At 44.4% G+C, this 25,359-nt stretch overlaps 1 protein-coding gene across 1 annotated transcript in view; it reads left to right on the top strand.

Moving 5' to 3' along the window:
• The window catches only part of LOC132579104 (cysteine-rich hydrophobic domain-containing protein 1-like), a 40,663-nt gene extending 16,236 nt beyond the window's left edge, over positions 1–24,427 (top strand). The window contains exons 2-6 of the mRNA XM_060249272.1: positions 333–387; positions 16,474–16,629; positions 18,302–18,358; positions 19,943–20,002; positions 23,689–24,427. Coding sequence (XP_060105255.1) covers positions 333–387; positions 16,474–16,629; positions 18,302–18,358; positions 19,943–20,002; positions 23,689–23,739 — 379 coding nt within the window. The 3' untranslated portion in view covers positions 23,740–24,427. The remainder of the gene's footprint in view (positions 1–332; positions 388–16,473; positions 16,630–18,301; positions 18,359–19,942; positions 20,003–23,688) is intronic.
• Positions 24,428–25,359: the final 932 nt, after the last annotated feature.

The raw sequence follows: 25,359 nt of genomic DNA, 5'->3' as shown, positions 1-25,359 counted from the left end.
AGTTTACAGTTAATCAAATTGTAGGCTTAGGTGGTGAACTGGTGGAGTGAATGCTGGGCACTTGGCAGAATATAAAATACAATTGCTTTGTCAGCTGTAATGAGGAGCACAGGCACACAGTTCCTAAATTAATGCCTTGAAATTACTTGCTAAAAAAAAGGAAATATGTTTCTGTTAACATGTCCGCATTGCTCTGCAAACTGCTCACTTTGGTGCTCATTTGAAAGTGTTATGGATAAAAACAAGTACTGTATAACTCAAGGTGAAAGAAAGAAAGAAGCCTAGGTTGGGTGGAAATGCTTTTTCTTTTTCTTGTCTTTTTTGTTTTTAAGGTTTGGCTTGAGCAACAAGTTTGACACAGAATTTCCCTCTGTTCTGACAGGGAAGGTAAGTCAGAGTTTGTACCAACTTTAACTTTTAAAAAGCATCTTTCCCTTTCACTGGTTGTATATCTTTGTGTTGACAACCATTCTCCATATCAAATGCTGTGGACCGAAATGCTTTTATTTGCAGATATGTTCACTGAGCACAGGAAAAGCTAAATTCCAGTAAATCTGTTTGGGAGCAAGGTGCCCCTTGGATCCACAGCAGGCTTCTTGAAGCCCTGTCAGTCATTTCACCCTACTGAAATCCACATCACTGTATCTTTCCACGTTTCTCTTAATATCTGGACTCATGCCTATTTCCTGATAACAAGGCATGCCTTGCATATCTTGTGGACAAGGACCTGTACATTTTTATCAATATACAGTGCCTTTTAAGCACCTTTGCAAATGTTAAAGAGAGCCAGTTTGGTGTAGTGGTTAAGTGTGTGGACTCTTATCTGGGAGAACCGGGTTTGATTCCCCACTCCTCCACTTGCACCTGTTGGAATGGCCTTGGGTCAGCCATAGCTCTGGCAGAGGTTGTCCTTGAAAGGGCAGCTGCTGTGAGAGCCCTCTCCAGCCCCACCCACCTCACAGGGTGTCTGATGTGGGGGAGGAAGGTAAAGGAGATTGTAAGCCGCTCTGAGACTTTTCGGAGTGGAGGGCGGGATATAAATCCAATATCTTCTTCTTCATCTTCAATATCTTCTTAAATGATGATGCTAAGTTTGAATTGCTTACTGGGATATCTTAATGTGTTATAGAATTGTATCTGCATACTTTTCCCTTTGCTCCACTGACATTTCTTTTTTCCTTTGCGCTGTACAGTGTTTTAAAATATTCAAGCTGATGGTGTCACTTGCTTGGCAGTGTTTTTAAATGACACCGCATCCATATCCTTTTTTTTAAACCTTAAGAAAAGGAATATGGTTCCCAATATTTTTGTGCCTGTTCTGATGACTCGGCTTTGGTTAGTTTTTGATCAGAGCAGTTTACAACTGTTGACTTTTGTTCCTGGCGGTATCTGCAGAAAAGTTGCTTGGTCCAGCTGTTTTAGCGCAGCCAGTAATCTTTCCTGCACTTCTAAAGCAAAGCCCTAATGCTGTGGTTTCCAGAGTTTATTTGCTTCATTGATAGCCCGCCTTTCTCTCTGAGCCTCAATGCAAATAAACTGTGCAGTCAAATAGTACAGGACATTCAGTAAACAGTTTGCAATAATAAAGAAAAAATGCGGTGGGATTAGGATTACAAAAATGAGAGACAGTAAAAAAAGCAGGCATGAGGTGGCATAAAAATGCATAAAATGGAATTATAAAAATAGGAGACAACACAATATGACAGTAATACATACGATAACAATGGAGTAAAGTACAGTCTTGTTCCCTTTATAAAATTGCCCTCCTGAACCACTGCATGGTACTACATCCTTATTCTATGCAAAAAAAGAGAAGACCCTCCTGAACAATTCTGTTTCACATTATGTGGAATAAAAGAAGTGCAGAAGCCTTCCTGATCTCCTCAGGCATGTTGTTCCACCAAGTGGGGGCCACAGCAGTGAATAATTATGCATGGGCATCTGTCAATCTTACCCATTTGCAGGATGGCACCTTCAGAATGCTGTCCTCAGAGTGAGTGTCCCAGTATTTTATATGTGATAACCTGTAACTTGAATCGAACCCACTAACTCAAGGGTGTTGAACTCATTTGTTATGAGGGCCAGATTTGACATAAATGAGACCTTGTTGGGCTAGGCCAAGTGTAATGCCAGATAGCACAGATATAAACTTTATAAAGGGCATGGACAAACACAATTAAATATTTGTTAACTTAAAATAAGACACACTTAAAACATTAGCACACTTGCAATATTTTGTTTTAACAGTCTCTGATAACTGACACATCTTGTTCTGAATTACTGCATCAAAAACTGGAGACAATGTCTGAACTGTAGCAATCTTGAGTATGCTGTTCAGGTATTGTTTAAGTTTGCATTTGTAAGTTGCAAACCTACTTTTGATTTATTGACATTCATTACAGAAAACTCATGGTCCCAAGACCCAGAGGAAAACATGAAATGGTTGGGTATTGTGAGCTTTTGTACATAATTTGTTTCATGTGCTGATAAAGAGCATGTGAAGGCACCATAACACCGACTGAAGGCTATGTGTTTGTCTTCAAAACTATAGTCTTCCCCAGAGAAATTACAACAACTCCTATGGGACTGTGCAAGAACAGAGAGACAGCCATGTATAGTGGTCAGTATCAGCTGGGAAGGCTAAGTTCAAAATCTCCTATCACTCAGAGGTATAAGGAAAATGTGAAAGAAAAATCAAATGAAATGTGCTGGATAAACTTGGTCTGGACACACACACTCAGCCTAATCCTGGCTTGTTGTTATTCCTGTTCTAAACAGTTCATATGCTTTCCTATTGAGAAAGACTGGATCATGAGAGCATGAATAACGTGGGAGGCAAGCTCAGTTGCACTGATAAAAAGCCTAACAAACTCAGTTGCATTGATAAAAAACCTCTCTGTAGCAAGGCAAAGACTCATACCTTGAATAAAACGTTGCTGTTCTTAAAGCTGCTTTCTTTGTATCTTTCCTGTGGGATTGAGGGAACTGGGCAAAGGGAAGCTCTTCCTCTTTCCATCCTGCCTTAAGGAACAAGGAGAGGGGGAGGAGTCTTAGCCAATAGACAAAGAGAGGCTTGGCTCACTAGCTCTGCTAGGCGATTGAGAAAGCCTGGCACCCCAGGCTATCTCAGCCACACAGCAGAGCTACAGAGCCAAGCTCCTCCATTGGCTGAGGCTCCTCCTCTCTCCTCCTCCCTTTGGGAAAGAGTGAGAGGCTGCTTTGCTTGGCTGCCTCAACACAGAGGAGGAATAAAAAATGGCGGCCCAAGGAAGCAGATGATGGCCAGTTTCTGGTGGGCCTGATTGGAGCCCTTTGGGGGTCAGATCAGTCCCATGGGCCGGACATTTGACACTCCTGTTCTAACTGATAGGCAACCTTTGGAATGACTGCAGAGTGGATGTAATATGCATGCGCTGCCTAGCTCCTGCTAGTAACTGAGTGGTAAGCAACACCACTGAGGATCATGGATAGGAGAGGTTTGAACAAAGCAAATGCTTCCATTTAAACCAGCCTCTCAGTCAAACGTAAACCACTTAAAGATGTATAATAACTACCGGTACTGCAATAAAAATTCTGTAAACATACAACCTAAGATTCTCTTATACAAGAGTGACATGGGGACATGTGATCATTCACCAAGAACAGGGAATCTCAGTATTTTCATAAAACTTTAAATGTCCAAAGGGAATCCACAGTTCATATAATGTCTTATAACAGTCTTCCTCAACAACAGTTTTCATATAGATCCAGGTGGGCAGCCATGTTGGTCTGAAGCAATAGAACAAAGTAGGAGTCCAGGAGCACCTTTAAGAACAACAAAGCTTTATTCAGGATGTCCGCTTTCATGTGCATACATACTTCATCAGATAATGGAATGGGGTACAGTGAGCAGAGCTCCGTATAGCCGGTGAGAAGTGGTTAAGAATGCAAAGTGGTACAGAGTTAGAATCCAATGGCAAAGTAGTAAAATTAACAAATTGAAAGAACGTTTGATCTGGATAGCATTTATGTGGGAAACCAATAAAACAGTAACATGTCAGAATGGGAGAATGGTGGTGAGAGTGTAATAAGGTAATAAATCCAGTCTGTTAATTGCTCTGTTGCTTGCAAGTCTGAGTTGAACTGAGAACATGTATTTCCCAGAGGTGTTCCTGTCCACCTAATTTACTTTTTAGCATTATAACATACATTATTTAAGTGTGCGGACTCTTATCTGGGAGAACCAGGTTTGATTCCCCACTCCTCCATTTGCACCTGCTGGAATGGGCTTGGGTCAGCCAGAGCTCTGGCAGAGGTTGTCCTTGAAAGGGCAGCTGCTGTAAAAAGCTCTCTCAGCCCCACCCACCTCACAGGGTGTCTGTTGTGGGGTGGAGGGAAGTAGAGGAGATTATGACCACTCTGAGACTTTGAATTCATAGTATAGGGCGGGATAGAAATCCAATATCATCATCATCATCAACATCATTTTAGTTTGCCATTAGAAAAAAAGAATACATTAAAATATAGTGAAAGATGGGTTTAGTATATGTAAGGAGATTATTTTTATTTTATCTATTTTAGGTCATTTATAGTCCGCCCTATCCCAAGGAGGGCTCAGGGTGGATAACAACATTATAAAAACAATATGAAATAACTATTAAAACATGTGACTAAAATAAAAAGATGATTCAATCATAGACAGTTTTTGATGGCTGCTCATGTTGTTGTTGTACAGCCTAAGAATCAGTTGGCACATGTTGTATGGACTACGAATCAGTCCTACATAAACAGCCAATATCCCCTTTTTTTTAAAGATAACTGCTCTGTAAGGAAGTTTTTCCTAATGTTTAGCTGAAAACTGTTCTGACTTAATTTCAACTGAAGGTGTATGTGTCCGGGCAGTTGTTGATTTTGCCCATTTGCAGGTTGTCGCCTGCAGAAGGCCCTGCTCAGCTGAGCAAAGCTATCATGGCAGAGCAAAGGGAGAGAGGATGTCCCACAGGTCGGTGAAAGACTTTGGCCGTTTTCCCACTTACCTTACTCCGGAGCGACGTCCCTCTTCACCGCGCAGCGTCTGCACGGATTTCCCACCAACTGCTGCGCACAACCAGGAAGAGCCGCGGCTTTTGCGTCGCAGATGTAAACTGGTTTTTAGCGGTTTACATCTGCGACACAAAAGCCGCGGCTCTTCCTGGTTGTGCGCAGCAGTTGGTGGGAAATCCGCGCAGACGCTGCGCGGTGAAGAGGGACATCGCTCCGGAGTAAGGTCAGTGGGAAAACGGCCTTTGTATGTGATAGCCAGTAGCTTAAACTGAGCCCAGTAACCAGTGGACAGCCAACAGGGTAGCTGCAGGAATGGGTGTTATGTGCATGTTTTGCCCAACTCCTGGTAATAATGGAGATGCAGTGTTCTCTACCAACTGGAGTCTCTGCATTAAGAACTGGAGAGTCATGTAAAAATTCTTTAGTATTAATAAATTCTTCAGTAAAGGCTGTCCATATAGAACCTGCAGAACAAATTAGCAGAGTTCTGGGATAGCAAGATGGACTGGACCGCTGCAGGAAGGTGACCTGCTAGAGGCATGCTATTTTTTAAAAACCCTCTATGCAAACCTGCTCTGCAGGGAAAGCAGTGGGTTAGAAGCTGGCTCCACGATGCACTGATTTTCTGCTTGCTGGGGGCTTTATTATGGAGGAATCAACACATTTCATCAGGCTTTGGTATCCAGGGGTTGCTACTGATCCCAGCCTTCTCTTTTGAACTTCTGAACATCTCAGAAGTCCAGTGCAGAATCCCTGCTCATCTCTTGATGCCAATCTTGGGAAGAGGAGAAACCCATGCTGAGCTTTGGAGGCATTCACCAGAGAGAGAGAGAGATAATGGCACTAATCTCAGTGAGTGAATTGCTGGATTTCTGTGCATTCATTCGACAGGGGGATCATCCAGCTGCCCTCTTAGGTAGAACTATCTTCTGCCTGCTCATCCTGTTGTGCCTGTAGATCTGGTCTTGCTTTGGATTTTGTAGGAGAATGCTCCAGGCTGATCTGGGACACCTGAAGAAGTCACAAATCAGACAGGAACATGGAAGAGCAGTGATGGGAGTGATTTCAGAACTCTGCTAACTGTCCAACAGATCTCTCAGCTATCCTGAGATACATGACAAATTGCTTTCTAGGTGGCCTCGAGCCTTTCTGTGTTGGGTTGTTGCCAGCGCAAGGTTTTGCAATGCCTGGAAATCTCTGATGACCCCTAACAACATCAGGCCTTATGTTTTGCCTCATTGGGAGATGGCCTGCTATTTTAATGAATGAAAAGCATCTGCAGGGATTAGGTTCTGTTCAGTATGTATTCTCATGCTTGAATTGACATGTAAATGCACAGTAGAACTCTCTGGCTGAGAGAAGCAGCTTATTTTTGAATACGGGTGTGGCACCATGAATGGTTGATTCCTTTATGCATTCCAAATTTAAACCACTGAATTAATAGTTATCCATAGGTGGCAAGGCTTTAAGTACAGAGATGTGCCTGTATAAAATAATACACATGGGAATTCCACAAACTCCCCCCCCCCCCATTTCATTAAACCTTGAGCTCAAAGTAAGCTGTTAATGTAGCAGTGGTTTTCTTCCATATTCCACTGATCTGGTAACGATGATATGCTCTCTTCTGTACTATGGAAACTGGCTTAATGTGAATGTTTAAAATAACCTGTTCTGTCTTGCTGCTGAATATAAGGGAGTACCTAGATTGAGCTGTCCATTGTTAAATGAAAGCAATGATTTGGTATAGAGTAGACTATATAAACCTAAATCAGTGCGTTGAAGTTGGTGTCCTGTGGCTTCAAGAGACAGTTGGTGAATTTGTTAATAGCTACTTAAAACAATGTTAGTCGATAGATGTGAAAAGTTTGTATATTGGAGAAATTGCAGAATTAACACGGCTGTTGTCAGAAATAGAAATACAAACAGGACATCTTTTTAAATAATGCTTGGGAGAAGTTCATGGAACAGTGATTAGGTACTACTAGCAAGATTCCAAGCCATATATTCACAATGGTGTGGATCATTATTAGGCCTATTGAGAATAGATGCACCTCATTGATTAAGCCCCAATAAAAAAAAGTGTTTCCGTTATATTTCATTTAAACAGTTCAGCTGCTTTTTATAGAGTTGTTTGTAGGCACTGGTAACATTGCATCATTTCCTGAATGTCAGAATGAGACAAAAATATTAGGCCAGAATGAGACAAAATATCTTGAAATGTAGGGCAGGGCTGGATTGGGGGTCTTTTGGTTACCTTTTCTGAGCACATAATCACTAAGTACATACTATTAGGGTTTGTAGAATCTTTCGGGCTCAAGTGCCGTGTTCTACTGGAGAAAGTTTTCCTTCCAGACGTTTCGTTCTCAGCTGCAGAGAACATCCTCAGTGGCGTTGCAGCCGAAGCAGGCGCTCAGACCTTCTTGGCTGCTGTGCATTGAGTGAGTCCTGAGGATGTTCTCCGCAGCTGAGAACAAAACGTCTGGAAGAAAAACTTTCTCCAGTAGAACATGGCACTTGAGCCTGAAAGATTCTACAAACCCTAATGATGATGCCAGCCGTGAAAACCTGAAATCTTTGATAACTAAGTACATAATTACACCAGTAAGAACATAGATCATAAGCATGTATGAAAGAATGTATGAAAAGAAAAGATGCAAAGTAGTACACAAACCCATAGCACCTTTCCTCCATTTTTAACCTTATAGTAATTAAAAAAAAAAAGCAAACGATCCATTTACAATGGACTTTCCTTTGTAGCTTTGTTTATAATACGTTTATAAATGTTGCAAAGTGCAGCCTGTGCCTAGATTTGGGCGCTCAGATAAGAGAAGGCTTGTTCCTAGCTGCAGCTTTCTGCTGGGGAATGAATGTGCATCCCTCCTCCATGATATATGGCCCTAAATCCTTGTGACTTCCATTTTCCTCTCACCTGGAGCAATCAGTGGGCCTTCCAGGGGAAAGCCTGGCTTCCGGCCCTGCTCTTAAAACAAGCAGGGCTCCTACGGGGAAATTGGTGTGCAGTGCGGGGAAGTGTAAGTCATAAACCTCACCCTTGGTATTGTGATTCAGTGCAAGGTGTGATTGATAGGGCTGTGTTCACAATGACAAAAGAAGACAGAGCCAAGCCTGCTGGGCTTCGCTCGTTCTCTTCCGCTCTTGTATCCTGTTGTAAAATATTATGGCCCTTCCCTCCACCCTCTGTCCCTTTTATGGTGTGTTGGGCCTGACAAAAACTCTTTTTAGAGTGTGGTCTGGGGTAGTTGCTGTTGTTTTCCTTCCTTGGAGCCAGACAAATTCCAGTGTTCTTAAACTCTGTTGTGCTGTAGGCTACTATTCTCCTTTGCTTGTTCTTTGAGGGCCTTCAGGGTACCTTACAACCCCTGAGAATCCAGTGCAGCTGCAATGTTCCTGGCCAGTTTAGCTCATGCTCCATATAATTTGCTAATTGTTCATGCTGCAACATAAAGAGTCCCCCGTTTTTGATAAGGTTGCTTCATTGCGCCTCAGGCAATGGCGGGCCTGTAAAGCTGCCGTTGCTAGCAGAGGAGTGAGGTGCAGGGAAGTTAGCTGTGTTACTCTGTTGCTGCAAAGTAGTAAAGAGTCCAGTGGCACCTTTAAGACTAATAAATTTTATTGTAGCCTAAGTGATCAAGAAATGCAGCTCTCTCCATCAGGTGCACCTGACAAAGAGAGCTGTGTTTCTCAGAAGGTTATGCTGCAATAAAATTTGTTAGTCTTAAAGGTGCTACTGGACTCGTTACTATTTTACAGAATTAGGTGGAACCCAGAGGTGTAGTAGAAGTAGTTCTTTATTCACGGTCATCCGACCAGCTTAATACAAACAAAAACATAAAAACAAAAACAAACCCATCACCTCTTACACAAAATTCCTGACTCCTACTATTACACATATTGTTAAAACTCATAACCAAGATTTACACTCTCAATTTCCCTCCTTTCCAACTGAGCAGCGTAACAGAAACGGGCAATCTTAAATGAAACATCAGGATGAGCGTCAGACAGGAGGAAGGCAATTTGCTCAACCTCCTGCCTCCCCGCCAAGGACCCGAGAATCGGAGAGGTTAGTCTTGCCCTCAAGTCATTGTCATTAGGGCACTGCAAAACAATGTGGGGAGTTGTTTTCAACCTCGTTGCAATTGCAGGGGCACAATTTTTCCAGATATGGGTACCTGGCGTAACGTCCCAAAAGCACCGAAGAGAAAAGTGCGTTGAGTCGTGCTTTTGAGGAAGCTATCCGATATTTTGAGATAGTGATGTTGAAAAGATACCTGGCCGAGGACAGTACTTCGGCTTGCTTCCCTAAGAAAATGTGCGCAGAGAGACTAGCTCTAGCAGATCTCAGTTCAAGCTCTACCAACCTCAGGCGCAGAGGTGATGGAATGGACTGTATACAGACTGCTGGTCAAAATAATAGTAGCCTCACTGGCTCAGACCAAGAATCCGTCTTGTCCAACATCCTGTTTCTAATAGGGGCCAACCAGATGCCTCTTGGAAGCTAGCAAACAGAACATGGAGGGGACAGCTTCTGAACACGGAGCTTTTCTTTTAGCCATCATGGCTAGGGGCGGCAGATAGACATCTCACAGAAGTAGCAGTTTCTCAAACAGGAAGTATCTGCTGTTCATTCAAGGGTCTAAATCACATGCTGAATCCAAACAGCACAGCTGAAAGAACCAACGTAAAAACACAATCCGTGTTTAAGAACAAAAATAATTTCGCCTCAGACATATAGAGTGGGCTAGGCAAGAAAACTGTACTGCTTATATGCTGACTTTCTTATTGAATTAGTGTGTATGTACATGCGTTGCTCGCAGCCGCAGTCTGATGTGGTAGAAGCTTACCCTGCCCTGACTTGGATGGCCCAGGCTAGCCCAATCTCATCAGATCTTGGATGATCAGGGTTGGCTGTGGTTAGTACTTGGTTGGGAGACCCCCAAGGAAGCCCAGGGTCGCTAGGCAGAGGCAGGCAATGGCAATCCACCTCTGTAACAGAAAGACTTGGGTCAAGAAAGGCGTTTGGCTGGAGCCATGTAGCAGAATATATATAAAGTATCACATATTTAAATTGAAGATTAGGGTTTGTAGAATCTTTCGGGATCAAGTGCCGTGTTCTACTGGAGAAAGTTTTCCTTCCAGACGTTTTGTTCTCAGCTGCGGAGAACATCCTCAGTGGCGTTGCAGCCGGAGCAGGCGCTCAGACCTTCTTGGCTGCTGTGCATTCAACAGAACATGGAGGGGACATGGAGGGAACATTCAATGCCCAGCAGCCAAGAAGGTCTGAGCGCCTGCTCCGGCTGCAACGCCACTGAGGATGTTCTCCGCAGCTGAGAACGAAACGTCTGGAAGGAAAACTTTCTCCAGTAGAACACGGCACTTGATCCCGAAAGATTCTACAAACCCTAATGATGTTACCAGCCGTGAGAACCTGAAATCTTTAAATTGAAGATGTCCATGAGCCCGCCTTGGCGGGGAGGGCCGGGTATAAATCGAATGAAACATAAACAGTTAAACATAAACATTAAAAAAGATTATTAGTATTGTATTTCCATTGTTTCAATGAGGTTCTCAATACGGTGGATTTAGGATAAAATTTCGTAATTGAATTTTTGTAAATTATTTTCACGAAGTTTAGTATTTTGAACGTTTTGTAATATAGATAAAACGCTCACGATTTGATATCTATTGGTTTATTAGTTTGTATTTTTCAGGTGCCTTTAATTCAGATCTTGGAAGTTAAGCAGGGTTGGGCCCTGGTCGGGGTTTGGATGGGAGACCCCCAAGAAAGTCCAGGGTTGCTACATAGAGGCAAGTGATGGCAGACCTCCTCTTGAGTGTCCCTTGCTTTGAAAACTCCACAAGACGCTTGCGACTTGATGCCACTTTCCGCCATCACTAGCTCACTTCCGCTGCACGTGTAGACTCTGGCAGTGTTAGAAATAGTTGGACATTTCTTCTTTACCCCGAGGAGGTAAATGAAAGTGTCCCTTTTGTTCCTTCATGGATGGTCAGAGCTGAGTTAAGCCTCAAATTCTTGCTCTCCAACAAGCTATCTTATGGAGGCGGGAGCTTGACCCCTCCAGATGTCAGTGGGATGCCAGTCAGGTCTAGTAACGGCCTGCAAAATTTCAGGAGAGCTCTCTTCCCCTGGATTGGGTTGAGAGTTTCTTCTGTTTGTGTGCTTGCTGCTACAGTTCCACTCTTGATGTAGGGGGGGGGGGGGGCTTTTCCTGGAGACTTCCTGGCCTCTTGCCCAGCTGCTTCCCATTTGGAACCTGAGTCTCTCGCCTGAGTTCCATTCATTGCGTTGGTATGCTTTGTATTTTCCACTGCAGCTCCCTGTGCTGCTGAAAGGGCAGGCTGTTCTTTCAATTATGTTTAAGTTTTATTTTTTTTTAAAGTGATACAGGAAGATGCTTGCCTTGTGAAGGCTTCCAAGAAACGTGGCTTTTTAGTATTCCCCCCCCCCTTGTTTTCATTATTATTCTGGGAATCAGATAGTCCTTTGGTATCAGATTTGTTTTAAGGTTCTTTTGTCCAGTCTTGAAAAGACCTTCGCTCTTGAATGAGTGAAAATTGCAGTCAAGTGACAGCTGACTTGGATTTTCAAGGAGAGCCAGTTTGGTGTAGTGGTTAAGTGTGCGGACTCTTATCTGGGAGAACTGGGTTTGATTCCCCACTCCTCCACTTGCACCTGCTGGAATGGCCTTGGGTCAGCCAGAGCTCTGGCAGAGGTTGTCCTTGAAAGGGCAGCTGTTGTGAGAGCCCTCTCCAGCCCCACCCACCTCACATGGTGTCTGTTGTGGGGGAAAGAGATAAAGGAGATAGTGAGCTGCTCTGAGACTCTTCGGAGTGGAGGGCGGGATATAAATCCAATATCTTCTTCTTCTTCAAGGCAAGAGATAACAGACTAACATGCGCATAGCGACCGTGGACATCCTTGGTGGTTTCCCATCCAAATACTGACCAGGGGAAACCCAGCTTAGCTTCTGAGATCTGACAGGGTTGCGGTAGCCTGGGCCATCCAGGGCAGAGTCTTAAGTTGTTCGGTATTCTTCTGATTCAGAAATATATTTAGGATGCAGTCTGTCAAATGGACTTGTTCCTTGTTCTCCCCAGGGAAGTGTGAAGGATGCACTTAACTTTGGCTAGATCATACCTTTGGGGGGAAAAGTAATCTCAGTAGAATGTGTGGAGAGCCAGTGTGAGGCGGGGATCCAGGTTTCAAACCAGTTCTGGGAAGACTCAGGTTCCGCCCCCTCATGCTACTTTAGAGTGATATCTAATGCTCCTTGCAGGGCGATTGTGAGAATAAAATATGACCGAGAGCCATGCATGTTTCATGAGCTCCTTAGTGGAAGGGTGGCATAAAAACTGAATTGATGCATTTTTTTTGTGGCTGATTATTTGCCTTTGGTATAAATGCGCCGGGCAGGGAAAGAAAAGGATTCTCCATGGGAAAATTGGCTTTCTGATGCAACAGAGGCTAAATGCAGCTGGTCCTACTAGCTCAGAGCTTTCCTTTAAGATGCCCCTGGACTTTGGCTTTATTTTGCAATCATCATGACTGTGGACATAGCACTCCTTTACGCTGTAGCCTCACAACTCTGAAGCACTCTGTGGAAGATCGTCAGGCTCCTTCGAATATGGTTCCCAACTCCAGGTTGGGAAATTCCTGGAGATATAGGCTGGTGCTCAGGGAGAACATACAAAAAGTCCTACTGAATCAGACCAGTGGTCCATCTAGTCTAGCACCCTGTCAATGCAGTGGCCAACCATTTCCTCTGGATGGCCAACAACAGGGCAGAGGCCGAGGCCTTATTAGTGCCTCTGAATGTGGAGTTTCCCTCAGCCACCATGGCTAATAGCCATTGATACCTCTATCCTCCATTAATCCATCTAATCCCCTTTTAAAGTTGTCTGTTCTTGTGGCCATCACTACATCCTCTGGCAGGGAATTCCACATTGATCACTCACTGTGTAAAGTATTGCCTTTTGTCCATCCTGAACCTAATGCCCGTCAGCTTCATTGGGTGCCCTTCGGTGAGTTCTAGTATTTTGGGAGGGGGGGGGGAAAGGATGAAATTGAGGCGGGGGGATCCATCTGGGAATAATGCCGTAGTGTCTACCCTCCAAGCAGCCATTTTCTCCAGGGGAACCAATCTCTAGAGTCTAGAAATTAGTTATAATTCCAGGAGATCTCCAGGTTCAACCTGGTGGTTGGTGATACTTATAAGGAAAACAAGCAGCCCTCAGTGGGACAGGCTTCCTCGGGAGGTGGTGGGCTCTCCTTCCTTGGAGGTTTTTAAATAGAGGGTAGATGGCCATCTGACAGCAATGAGGATCCTGTGAATTTAGGGGGAGATATTTGTGAGTTTCCTGCATTGTGCAGGGGGTTGGACGAGATGACCCTGGAGGTCCCTTCCAACTCTATGATTCTGTTTCTATCTTTGCAGCTGAGAAGGATCCCTCCTCCTTATGAGGTTCAGGAGTGAACGAAGGATGCTGACCTCTACGTTCACTTCAGAAAGAGGTGTTGATGACCAATGGGCAAGCTCCTTCTTCCCCAGAAGGTTCAGGCTCCTTCTGTAATTCTAAAGCCTTTGGGGTCTGCAGCATCTTGAAGTAATTTCTCTACTAAATGGCCAGCCATCCAACGCTGAATGGAACGCTTAAACTGGTTCTTACAAGAAGCGTTGATTTGTTATTTAAATGATGTTCAGTCCATTGTAATTTGTTTTATTTAGAAATTGTGTTTGCAGTATATTCCTCTCTGCCTGACATGCATTGAGCATATGCAAGATACAGTAGACTTACACGATGTTTAGCCATTTGTGTGGGCAGAAGACACCAGCAAAGATAAATAAATAAGTTAGGGAGTTACCTCAGGGTGACATAAAGAATTGTTATCTCCTGCCATAAATGCTTAATTTTGAACAGCCCTGTGAGGGCTGCAAGAACTTCTCAATAAATAACTAAAATATATTAAGCAGGGATTTCAGTTTGGTCTTGGATTATGGTTTTGGACCTGGAGTGTACTTTGTGTGGAAGTAGTGTTGGTGCAAGTCTAGTGGTTAGAGTGTTAGACTAGAATCTGGAAGACCCAGGTTCAAATCCCTACTCTGCCATGGAAGCTTGCCGGGAGACCTTGGGCCAGTCACATTCTCTCAGCCTGATCGGCCTCCCAGGGTTGGTGGAAGGATAAAATGGAAAAAAGGGAGAATGTTACAGACTGCTTTGTGTCCTCACTGGGGAGTGAGGCAGGGGATAAATGAAGTGAATGAATTAATGAATAAATAGTGACTGAGCGGTAGATAGGGGAGTTACCAGTTCTCTGCCAGCTGCCAGGGGACATAATATTTCAAGATGCAGTTGTTCCATCCTGTTGATCATTGTTTAGCTCCGCCTCTCCTTCCAAGCACTGTTGTAGGGTTTGGTCAATCCTCCTTGATTCTTTGCTTTCACATGTAGACGGGACTCTCAAACGAGCTCATGCTGTGCATAATTTGAATTATTTGTGTTTAAAATTAAAGTGCTTTGAAATGTCTGTGTTTGAAAATGCAGTGTTTTTGTCGCTTGCGCAGTCTAGTGATGATCTATATAAAATTTTTGCTGATTCAAAGTTGAGAAAAATGAGCAATACAGGTATTTAAATAATGATAGCAGAACTGAAACAATGACAGCAAAAGAATGCAAATACATAATGTACAAACCTGGACCATGTATAAACATTTGGGGTTTTTTGTGCTTCTTATCCCACATTTAGCCTATCTGACATGAGTGATCTGTAGCACAACAGCCCGGACAACTATAGATGAACAAAAAAAAAACTTGCCATGGCAAAAGTTAGCACTTTGTTCCCCCTGGAAAATCTACCACTCCACATCATCGACACATTTCCAGTAACATCTCCAGGAAAGGGTCACTTTATCCCCCTTTATTGGATTTATATCCCACTTTATCCCACTTTATTGGATTTATATCCTGTCCTCCACTCTGAGTCTCAGAGTGGCTCACAATCTCCTTTATCTTCCTCCTCCACAAGACACCCTGTGAGGTGGGTGGGGCTGGAGAGGGCTCTCACAGCAGCTGCCCTTTCAAGGACAACCTCTGCCAGAGCTATGGCTGACCCGAGGCCATGCCAGCAGCTGCAAGTGGAGGAGTGGGGAATCAAACCCGGTTCTCCCAGATAAGCGAGCTGTGGCTGACCCAAGGCCATTCCAGCAGCTGCAAGTGGAGGAGTGGGGAATCAAACCCGGTTCTCCCAGATAAGAGAGCTGTGGCTGACCCAAGGCCATTCCAGCAGCTGCAAGTGGAGGAGTGGGGAATCAAACCCGGTTCTCCCAGATAAGAGAGCTGTGGCTGACCCAAGGCCATTCCAGCAGCTGCAAGTGGAGGAGTGGGGAATCAAACCCGGTTCTCCCCGATAAGTGTCCGCACACTTCACCACTACACCAAACTGGCTCTCATAAAAGTTTCAGCAATTTTGGAATTGTTGAAAACCAGACTATAGTATCCATTTTTGTTAATAGCTTTTGATTAACCATATATCTTTCATTGCGCAGTGCATAAATGAGCATGACTTCAGCGGTATCGGGCGATATTCTTCAGTCATAAAAACCCTTGATACACTCATATGTGAATCACAGTTTTAAAACAAAATACCTCAAGAGAGCTGCAAGTATTGGAAAATGCCAGATGTCCCTTGGCATTATGAAATCTACAAACCACAGAAAATAAACAGGGAAGATACAATGTTCCCTAAAGAACATTCTAGGTATGAAATTCTATAGTGAGGGAAATAACTCCCTCACTTTGCATCAACAGGCTAATTCATCTACACACTCAGGAGCCTTCACACACCTTGGTAGAGACAACAACCACTTGCTAAACTTAAGACAGCACAGCAGCAGAATATTATACCACGTCTGCAGTTAGTGCAGATGACCAGATAGAAAACTCTTCAGTTGATCATCTATATATTTATTATTTCTTTATTGTCCACGTTTCTCCCTGAGAACCAAGGCAAATTACAGAAAGTTAATCAAATAGAGTGGTACATCTGATAAGCAATATTGTAGGACTAGGAATTGCAGAATTTGGAAATGGAGTTGTCATCTGAATGAAGCGTAAGTATTAAACATGATATGTTAAAACAATGCAGAACGTGATTTCATATCAGTAGAAACACAGTGCAGTTTCCAGGGACAGCCTGTTGTGATGTAGCCCGATTTCCTTTATAAAAAATAAAATACTGGCCCTGATTGGATTGTAATTCTTGTTAAAATACAGAATTGTGCTAAATGACCCCTGGAACATTTTGCTTTTGTTCTGTATGAAGTAGAATTTCTCCAATTTTGATACTTTTAGTTGTGTTTCATTCCCAATATATGAATTCACCTGCCCTCCTCTCCCCCTCCCTTTTCTTTGCAGGTTGCCCCTGAGGAATTCAAGACCAGTATCAGTCGTGTAAATGCGTGCTTAAAGAAGAATCTCCCCATCAGCGTCAAGTGGCTTCTCTGTGGATGTTTGTGCTGCTGCTGTACGCTGGGATGCAGCTTGTGGCCTGTTGTGTGTCTTAACAAAAGAGTAAGTAGGCTTGTAGAGAGAGGCCCACAGCTGACCAAGTGCCTTAATTTCTGAACTGGTCAAGGAATGCAATGTTTCTTAAATTGGGTGCTATAATAAGTAAAAATATTGCATGCTTTTATGAACCCGTGGTACACATCTAGAGAGGAGGCTTCACACTGAGAGCCAGCTTGGTATAGTGGTTAAGTGTGTGGACTCTTATCTGGGAGAACCGGGTTTGATTCCCCACTCCTCCACTTGCAGCTGCTGGAATGGCCTTGGGTTAGCCATAGCTATCGCAGGAGCTGTCCTTGAAAGGGCAGCTGCTGTGAGAGCCCTCTCCAGCCCCACCCACCTCACAGGGTGTCTGTTGTGGGGGGAGAAGACATAGGCGATTGTAAGCTGCTCTGAGTCTCTGATTCAGGGAGTAGGGCGGGGTATAAATCTGCAATTCTTCTTCTGCGTGACCAACTAGGTTTGCATGTTTAATGAAAAGGGGAGGAAAGGAATTGGGTGAGAGTAAGTGAAAAAGCTGTCTGGATCCAACCCATTGATCTGGCTTCCCTTTCTACTTGGCCTGTTGTGGGATGGGCCCTGTACTGAGTGTGACTGACCACGCCTAACTACACGATAGGCTTTTCCTAGTCTGGGGATTCTGTGGGGAGGATCCGATTCCCTACCCCATTCTACCTTATCTACTGAGCGAAGCCTGTTCATTTGTTCGTTAATTAAAATATTTCTGCCCCACTCTGAGGAGCTTTCCAACTTAAGCGTGAGCCGCGCTGAGACTCTGATTCAGAGAGCAGGGCGGGTTATAAACCTACGGTCTTCTCCCTCCCCCCCCCCCTTCATGAAGAGAGATTCTCAAAAGAACGACTTGTGTAAGAATGCATTTGAGGAGGCAGGAGATGCGCTGTCAGTCAAGCCGTTGCATAGTCTAAAAATAAACCTTTTTCGGGAGGTAGCTCCAACTTTTAAATCAGAAAAACGCCCCTTGTGTCTTTGATGTTTTCAGGACACCAAGCCAGTGTGTTGCAAAGCTGTATTAGCACCCATCTCCTGCTTGTTATCACTGCCTTGAGAGTTACCCCGTGGCAAGAGGGAGCTGTGGTCCAGGCAGCTGGTGCTTGGCTGGACCAGGCAGGTTCTTTTGTGGTCCCTCAAATACAGATTGTCCACCCCCCACCCCACCCCCCCATTGCAGCTATGACATAGGGAAGGGGATGGAGCTCAGCCGCTCCTTTGGCTCCCTCTGTGCCGGCAGGGCTGGAAGGAGCATGCCAGTGTGAAAGCCCCACTTCACCTCTCATACCTCCCCCGCAGGAGATGGGAGATGACCCCTCTGGCATTGGAGTCTCCTGTTATCCAAGGAAGGATGCCCCTGAAGGGAGGTGGCAGAGTGATGGGAGTCTGGTGTTCCTTTTAGCCCATTTGTATTGCCGAAGCTCAACAACGACGACGACTATGCAAAGGGGCAGGATTCCACTCCTAAACTGGGGGAGACAGCTGCATGCCTCTTATTCTCTCGTACTGTGGTTCTTGCGTCATACTTTCCTGGAGCGGAGCAGGCAGATAGCGTTGCTTCGTGCAGACCTTTATTGTCTTCGTCGGAGTCACGAACCAGTTTCATGGGTTCTGTTTAGAACAGGGAACTGAGCCACACTCTTGATGTGATTCTGACTTCCTTTTCTAGACTAGAAGATCAATTCAGAAGTTGTTAGAGTGGGAGAATAACAGATTATATCATAAGGTAAGCAAAGGAGAAGCTTTATTGATTCATTTTAATCTGTGAATTGCACGCCATTATTTGAAGTAGTTGGGATGTGATTTACTTGAGGATACATTTTTGGACCATCATTTCAGAGGGTATTTTGGGCCCCTGTAGAAGAGCTAGGTTCAGGTTCAGTAGTGTGATGTAGAAAGTTCGAATCAGCCGAGCAGAGCAGGTATGACTATATTTATTGCTGTTGTACATCATAAGGCCTCAGCCAGGCCTTCATCTTGGAACAGCCCATCAACTGGAACAGGAGTGCAACAACTCCCCCATCCAGCCCCCAGCTTGGACATGCCCACTCCTTCTCCTTGACAATGATTAAACTAGGCCACTAGGAGGCAACGCTAAACACGTAAGTTACAGCACCTTAAAGAACAACAAGATTTTCAGGGAATGCCCTTTCTAGAATCAGAGCTCCCTTCTGGCAGAGAGAGCTTTGACTCTGGGAAGTTGGGCTCCTGTTCTCTGGACCAGACAATCTTCTGTGTGGTCTGCACAACTTCCATTAAGATCTCAGGATCCCTTGTATTGCTTGCCAAAAAAAGAGCTTAATTCTCCTGGTTGTGGAAAACAGTCTAACGACAGAGGAGTCCACAAGGTGTAGTTATGCAACCTGAAGAGAAGCTGGAGCTGGCTTGGTGTGGCGGTGAAGAGCGGCAGACTCTGATCTGGAGAACCAGGTTTGATTCCCCACTGGAAGGCAGCTGGGTGACCGTGGGCAAGTCAGGGCACTCTCAGCCTAAAAATAAGCATAGTTTGCCAACTGGTGGAGGCCGATAAAAAGCTGCAGTTTCAGCCAGCCAAACAATCCTTTCGGGTCTTTCTGGCTGTTCTACACACAATGCCATACGATAGTTTAATTTTAGTTTAGTTTTACCTATTCTCCCATTGTGGAGGAAGGGGACATATTAATGGAATGGTTAATGGAACGAAATCCTGGCATTTGATCCTGCGCATGCAAGCTTGCCAAAAACATGGAAGGGAACTGGCCTTGCTTATTTATTTTATTCGATTTATAAAATCACGTGCAAGTAAAATCATGTGCAAGTAAACTATGCAGATTACCTTTAGGCTGCCAGTTTGTGGTCCTTGGGGAAGGCAATGGCAAACCACCCCGTAAAAAAGTCTGCCATGAAAACGTCGCGATGCGTTGTCACCCCAGAGTTGGAAATGACTGGTGCTTGCACAGGGGACTACCTTGACCTTTTTTTGTGGTCCTTAATGCTTTAAATACCACCTGCTCCTGCTGCAGTAAGGAAAGTAGTGTGTACCCAAAGGAAAAGCATGGCAGGCTAGCGGCTGGAACATGACAGTGATTTCTAGTTCACTATCAAAAAGGGATGTACCAGCATCTTACGTGGCACCAAGCTAGCTGTTAAAGGAAGATCTTTCATGAACAGCTGTCAGAACTTTGCAGCAGTTTCACCATCCTGAAGGGTAATCTGTGTCTCTAGACCAGTGTAGTAAATGGACTCCTGGAACAGGCATGGAAACAAATGATCAGATGAAGGGTTTGCTACCAGTTTTGAATAACATCAAATGTTGTCAATTGTTTCCCAGCTTGGTTTGCACTGGAAGTTGAGTAAAAGGAAATGTGAAACTAGCAATATGATGGAGTATGTAAGTATTTCCCATTTTTCAGTTTTTGGCTACAAAAACACCTGTTTTCTATCTATCATCTATCTATCTATCTATCTATCTATCTATCTATCTATCTATCTATCTATCTATCTATCTATCTATTTATTTATTTCATTTATATCCCAACCTCCCCCACCTTGGCAGGCTCAGGGTGGCTAACAACATTCCATAAAAACATACAGTAGTAAATAAAACCTTAGATTTACAATATAGAACATTAAGACATTAAAACATTAAATTAACAACCAGTCCAATAAGTACAGTTATACTGCGGTATAGATCTTTAGACCGCATTGGCAGATCCCTGATTACCGATTTTCTTAGCAGTCTGAATGTGCTAATTTAAAAAGGGTGGTCTTGCAGGCCCTGCGGAACTGTTCGAGGTTCCGCAGGGCCCGCACCTCCTCAGGGAGTCGGTTCCATAGGGTAGGGGCCGCGATCGAAAAGGCCCGTGCTCTCGTACTCTGATATTTAATTTCCTTCGGCCCAGGGATAGTCATTAGGTTTTTCCCCGTTGACCTCAGTGCTCTCTGGGGTTCATATGGGGAAAGACGGTCCCTCAGGTAGGCAGGTCCTCGGCCATTTAAGGCTTTAAAGGTAATGACCAACACTTTGTACTGGACCCGGTATATGATTGGCAGCCAGTGCAGTTCACGTAGCCCCGGCCGTATATGCTCCCGTTTTGGGAGTCCTAACAACAGCCTGGCCGCCGCGTTCTGCACTAGCTGCAGTCTCCGGGTCCGGCACAGAGGTAGCCCCAAGTAGAGGGCATTACAGTAGTCTAGTCTTGAGGTGACCATTGCGTGGATCACTGTTGCGAGGTCCCGGCGCTCAAGGAAAGGGGCCAACTGCCTTGCCCGCTTCAGATGGAAGAATGCTGACTTGGCAGTGGCTGCTATCTGGGCCTCCATCGATAGTGAAGGCTCCAGTAAAACACCCAGACTCTTTACCTGGTGCGCTGCTTTCAATGGCGCACCATCGAAGGCCGGGAGAGCTATTTCCCTTCCCAGAGCGCCGCGACCCACGCATAGGACCTCTGTCTTCGCTGGGTTCAACTTCCATTGGGCTGATTGGTCATTTTATGGTATTTATTAGCGATGAGGCTCAAAGGCTGTTTTCTTCTGCATGCTTTCTTGGGAGTCAGTCCCATGAAATCATTTTGAGTAATGTCCAGGAAAATTCAGTGGACAAATTTCTCATCTCAGAGGAGAGTCAGTCTTCGTTTAACGTGCACACGGTCTGTATGCAGCTAGCGGCGCAAATGGCTTTCCTTCTCGAGCTGCCTGCTTTTCCTGTCTTCGTTGCTGTACTGTAGGCATCATGCTGAAAATGCTCTTTAAATGCTCTTTAAATATAGGACCATTTGATGTTTGAACCTTAAGAGTCATAGAAACAAATCCTCTGCTGCAGCTTGTCTTCCTTCTTGGTATAGAAACCTGACATGGCCTCCTAGCTGTTGGGTGAGTGGTCGCTCACTTCCCCCAGGAGCAGTACAAACGCTTCCTTCAGTTGAACAGAACTGACTCTCTCTGGTGCCTGTCTTTTTCTGTGGGGCTCTCTGTCCTTTATCGTTCTGGTTTGCTTTCCTCTGGGAAGTCAGTGTGAGCATCATGAGGCCCGAGAGAGAGCTGGGCAATCAGCCAGCCTTTTAGAATTGCAGTGGTCTTAGCTGTTGCTTTTAGGCTTTACATTATCAGCCCTGGTGTCTGCAGAGAGCAGATTCAAATCATGGTGACTGTTATGCACGTTTCGTTATCCCTGTTGTAGCTTTTTATTGTAGCTTTTTATTGTTATAGAATTGATTTTCTAACATTTCACTGTGGTCCTTTTGGGATTCTTGGTAAATGAGCCAGGGCTGCTCCATTACATATTTTTAACAGTCCAAAAATTGAACGGGCATCGCTGTTGACATGGTGGGCTTCAGCACTCCAATGGCTTCCTGTCCCCTTAAATGAAAACTACCTTTGAGGATTCGGGGAAGGAGACCCTGCAGGACGTGGAGTGGAGAAAAAATCTAAAAGCTTTCGCAGGCATATTTAATCCTGGCATAAAAAGCCAGTTTGGTGTAGTGGTTAAGTGTGCGGACTCTTATCTGGGAGAACCGGGTTTGATTCCCCACTCCTCCACTTGCACCTGCTGGAATGGCCTTGGGTCAGCCAGAGCTCTGGCAGAGGTTGTCCTTGAAAGGGCAGCTGCTGTGAGAGCCCTCTCCAGCCCCACCCGCCTCACAGGGTGTCTGTTGTGGGGGAGGAAGGTAAAGGAGATTGTGAGCCGCTCTGAGACTCTTCAGAGTGGAGGGCGGGATATAAATCCAATATCTTCATCTACCTCACAGGGTGTCTGTTGTGGGGGAGGAAGGTAAAGGAGATTGTGAGCCGCTCTGAGACTCTTCGGAGTGGAGGGCGGGATATAAATCCAATATCTTCATCTACCTCACAGGGTGTCTGTTGTGGGGGAGGAAGGTAAAGGAGATTGTGAGCCGCTCTGAGACTCTTTGGAGTGGAGGGCGGGATATAAATCCAATATCTTCATCTACCTTACAGGGTGTCTGTTGTGGGGGAGGAAGGTAAAGGAGATTGTGAGCCGCTCTGAGACTCTTCGGAGTGGAGGGCGGGATATAAATCCAATATCTTAATCTACCTCACAGGGTGTCTGTTGTGGGGGAGGAAGGTAAAGGAGATTGTGAGCCGCTCTGAGACTCTTCGGAGTGGAGGGCGGGATATAAATCCAATATCTTCATCTACCTCACAGGGTGTCTGTTGTGGGGGAGGAAGGGAAAGGAGATTGTGAGCCGCTCTGAGACTCTTCGGAGTGGAGGGCGGGATATAAATCCAATATCTTCATCTACCTCACAGGGTGTCTGTTGTGGGGGAGGCAGGTAAAGGAGATTGTGAGCCGCTCTGAGACTCTTCGGAGTGGAGGGCGGGATATAAATCCAATATCTTCATCTACCTCACAGGGTGTCTGTTGTGGGGGAGGAAGGGAAAGGAGATTGTGAGCCGCTCTGAGACTCTTTGGAGTGGAGAGCGGGATATAAATCCAATATCTTCATCTACCTCACAGGGTGTCTGTTGTGGGGGAGGAAGGGAAAGGAGACTGTGAGCCGCTCTGAGACTCTTCGGCGTGGAGGGCGGGATATAAATCCAATATCTTCATCTACCTCACAGGGTGTTTGTTGTTGGGGGGGGGAAGGGAAAGGAGATTGTGAGCCGCTCTGAGACTCTTCGGAGTGGAGGGCGGGATATAAATCCAATATCTTCATCTACCTCACAGGGTGTCTGTTGTGAGGAAGGAAGGGAAAGGAGATTGTGAGTCGCTCTGAGAATCTTCGGAGTGGAGGGCGGGATATAAATCCAATATCTTCATCTACCTCACAGGGTGTCTGTTGTGGGGGAGGAAGGTAAAGGAGATTGTGAGCCGCTCTGAGACTCTTTGGAGTGGAGGGCGGGATATAAATCCAATATCTTCATCTACCTCACAGGGTGTCTGTTGTGGGGGAGGAAGGGAAAGGAGATTGTGAGCCGCTCTGAGACTCTTCGGAGTGGAGGGTGGGATATAAATCCAATATCATCATAATATCATCAAAAGCATCATCAGTGTTCTAAGCAAGGAAAAGACAACTGTGCTGGTTAATGTCTCATTTTGTTTTGTTTCCCCTTCTGTAGGTAATACTAATAGAATTCTTACCAAAATATCCCATATTTCGGCCCGATTGAGGAGCAGCGTCACCTTTCATGTTACCTGTCATTTCCTACCTGTAGTGCCTTGTAGGGGATGTTGGAGAGAAGATGGTCTACTTTGCCGTGATTTTTTTAAAAAGTGTGTTCTTAGGTAGAGTATCTTCTTTGCTCTGTTACTTTCTTTTGTTTTAAGAAGAAAACAATTTGCACATTTTTTTTAAATGTTCGATAATGAGGCTTGTACGTGTACTTCAGTTTGGTTGTGTTTGTTTTTTTTAAATACCTGTAATTGATCAGAATTGCCACTAAGAATATAAGCTCAGTGCTGCTGCTTGAAGGCTGGCGCTGAGCATGCGGCCTTCTCAGTTTCCAGGCTTCCTGTCTGTTCTCCACCCTCACTTTATAGCACCGGGTGTCGTGCATCAGATCCAGCACCCAACTCTTCCTTCAGATGCTTCAACAGAAATGGTCAAAGTTAGCTGACAATAATTGGTAATACTTGTATGATAATCTGCTTGCATAGAACTTGTAATGGAACTGCACTGGCCATCTCTTGCACTTGCAAGACCACTCGGTTTGCATTGGGGGGGTGGGGCAGTGGGGGGGTTTCAGTTGCTTTACACTCCGCAGATTTGTAAATAATTGCTTCATTGCATAATGTAAAGTGTGGTATGATGCCAAGGTTTACAAAATGTAATATAGCTCCTCTTGTTTTGCCAACTGTTATGCCTGGTTTTATGATGAATGACGTCTGTAGGCCACTTTCCGATTGGACAGGCCCATTCATGTGCCATTTTTTATGGCAAAGCCATAATGGGTTGGACTTCACTTACTGAATGTCAGGCTCAGGTGCACTTTGGTAGAAAATGAATGGAAAAAAATTGTGTTCCATGTTTCTGTGTCTGGAGGCATGACTGCAACATTTGAAAGCCTCTCTCTCTTCCCCCTCCCACTTCACTTTATGGTTCTTCGTGTGTGTGTATGTATATCTATCTATCTATCTATCTATCTATCATCTATCATCCATCTATCTATCATCTATCTATCATCTATCTATCATCCATCCATCCATCTATCTATCTATCTATCTATCTATCTATCTATCTATCTATCTATCTATCCATCTATCATCCATCTATCTATCTATCATCTATCTATCATCTATCTCTCATCTATCATCTATCTATCATCTATCCATCCATCCATCCATCCATCCATCTATCATCTATCTATCATCTATCTATCTATCCTCCATCTATCTATCATCTATCTATCATCTATCTATCTATCTATCTATCTATCTATCTATCTATCTATCTATCTATCTATCTATATCTATCTATCTATCTATCTATCTATCTATCTATCTATCTATCTATCTATCTATCTATCTATCTATCTATCTATCTATCTGTGTTTGTATGTATATATATATGTGTGTGCGCATATGTATGTATGTAATCCAAAGAACCGTAACCTGAAGTGGGAGGGGAAATTTGCATTTTTTACTAAACTGTTTTTGCAAACGTGAGGACTTTCAAATGCAGTTTGAAAGCTGGCCCAGGAGTGGGGGTGGGGTCTGTTCTCTAAGAAGGGGGGGAAATATAATTCCATTGGGCATGCTTTGGCTCCTTGTAGATTAACAAGAGTGGGTGT

Source organism: Heteronotia binoei, chromosome 11 (assembly GCF_032191835.1).
Source record: "Heteronotia binoei isolate CCM8104 ecotype False Entrance Well chromosome 11, APGP_CSIRO_Hbin_v1, whole genome shotgun sequence".
NCBI lineage: Eukaryota > Metazoa > Chordata > Lepidosauria > Squamata > Gekkonidae > Heteronotia > Heteronotia binoei.
This window is presented reverse-complemented; position numbering and strand designations above follow the sequence as displayed.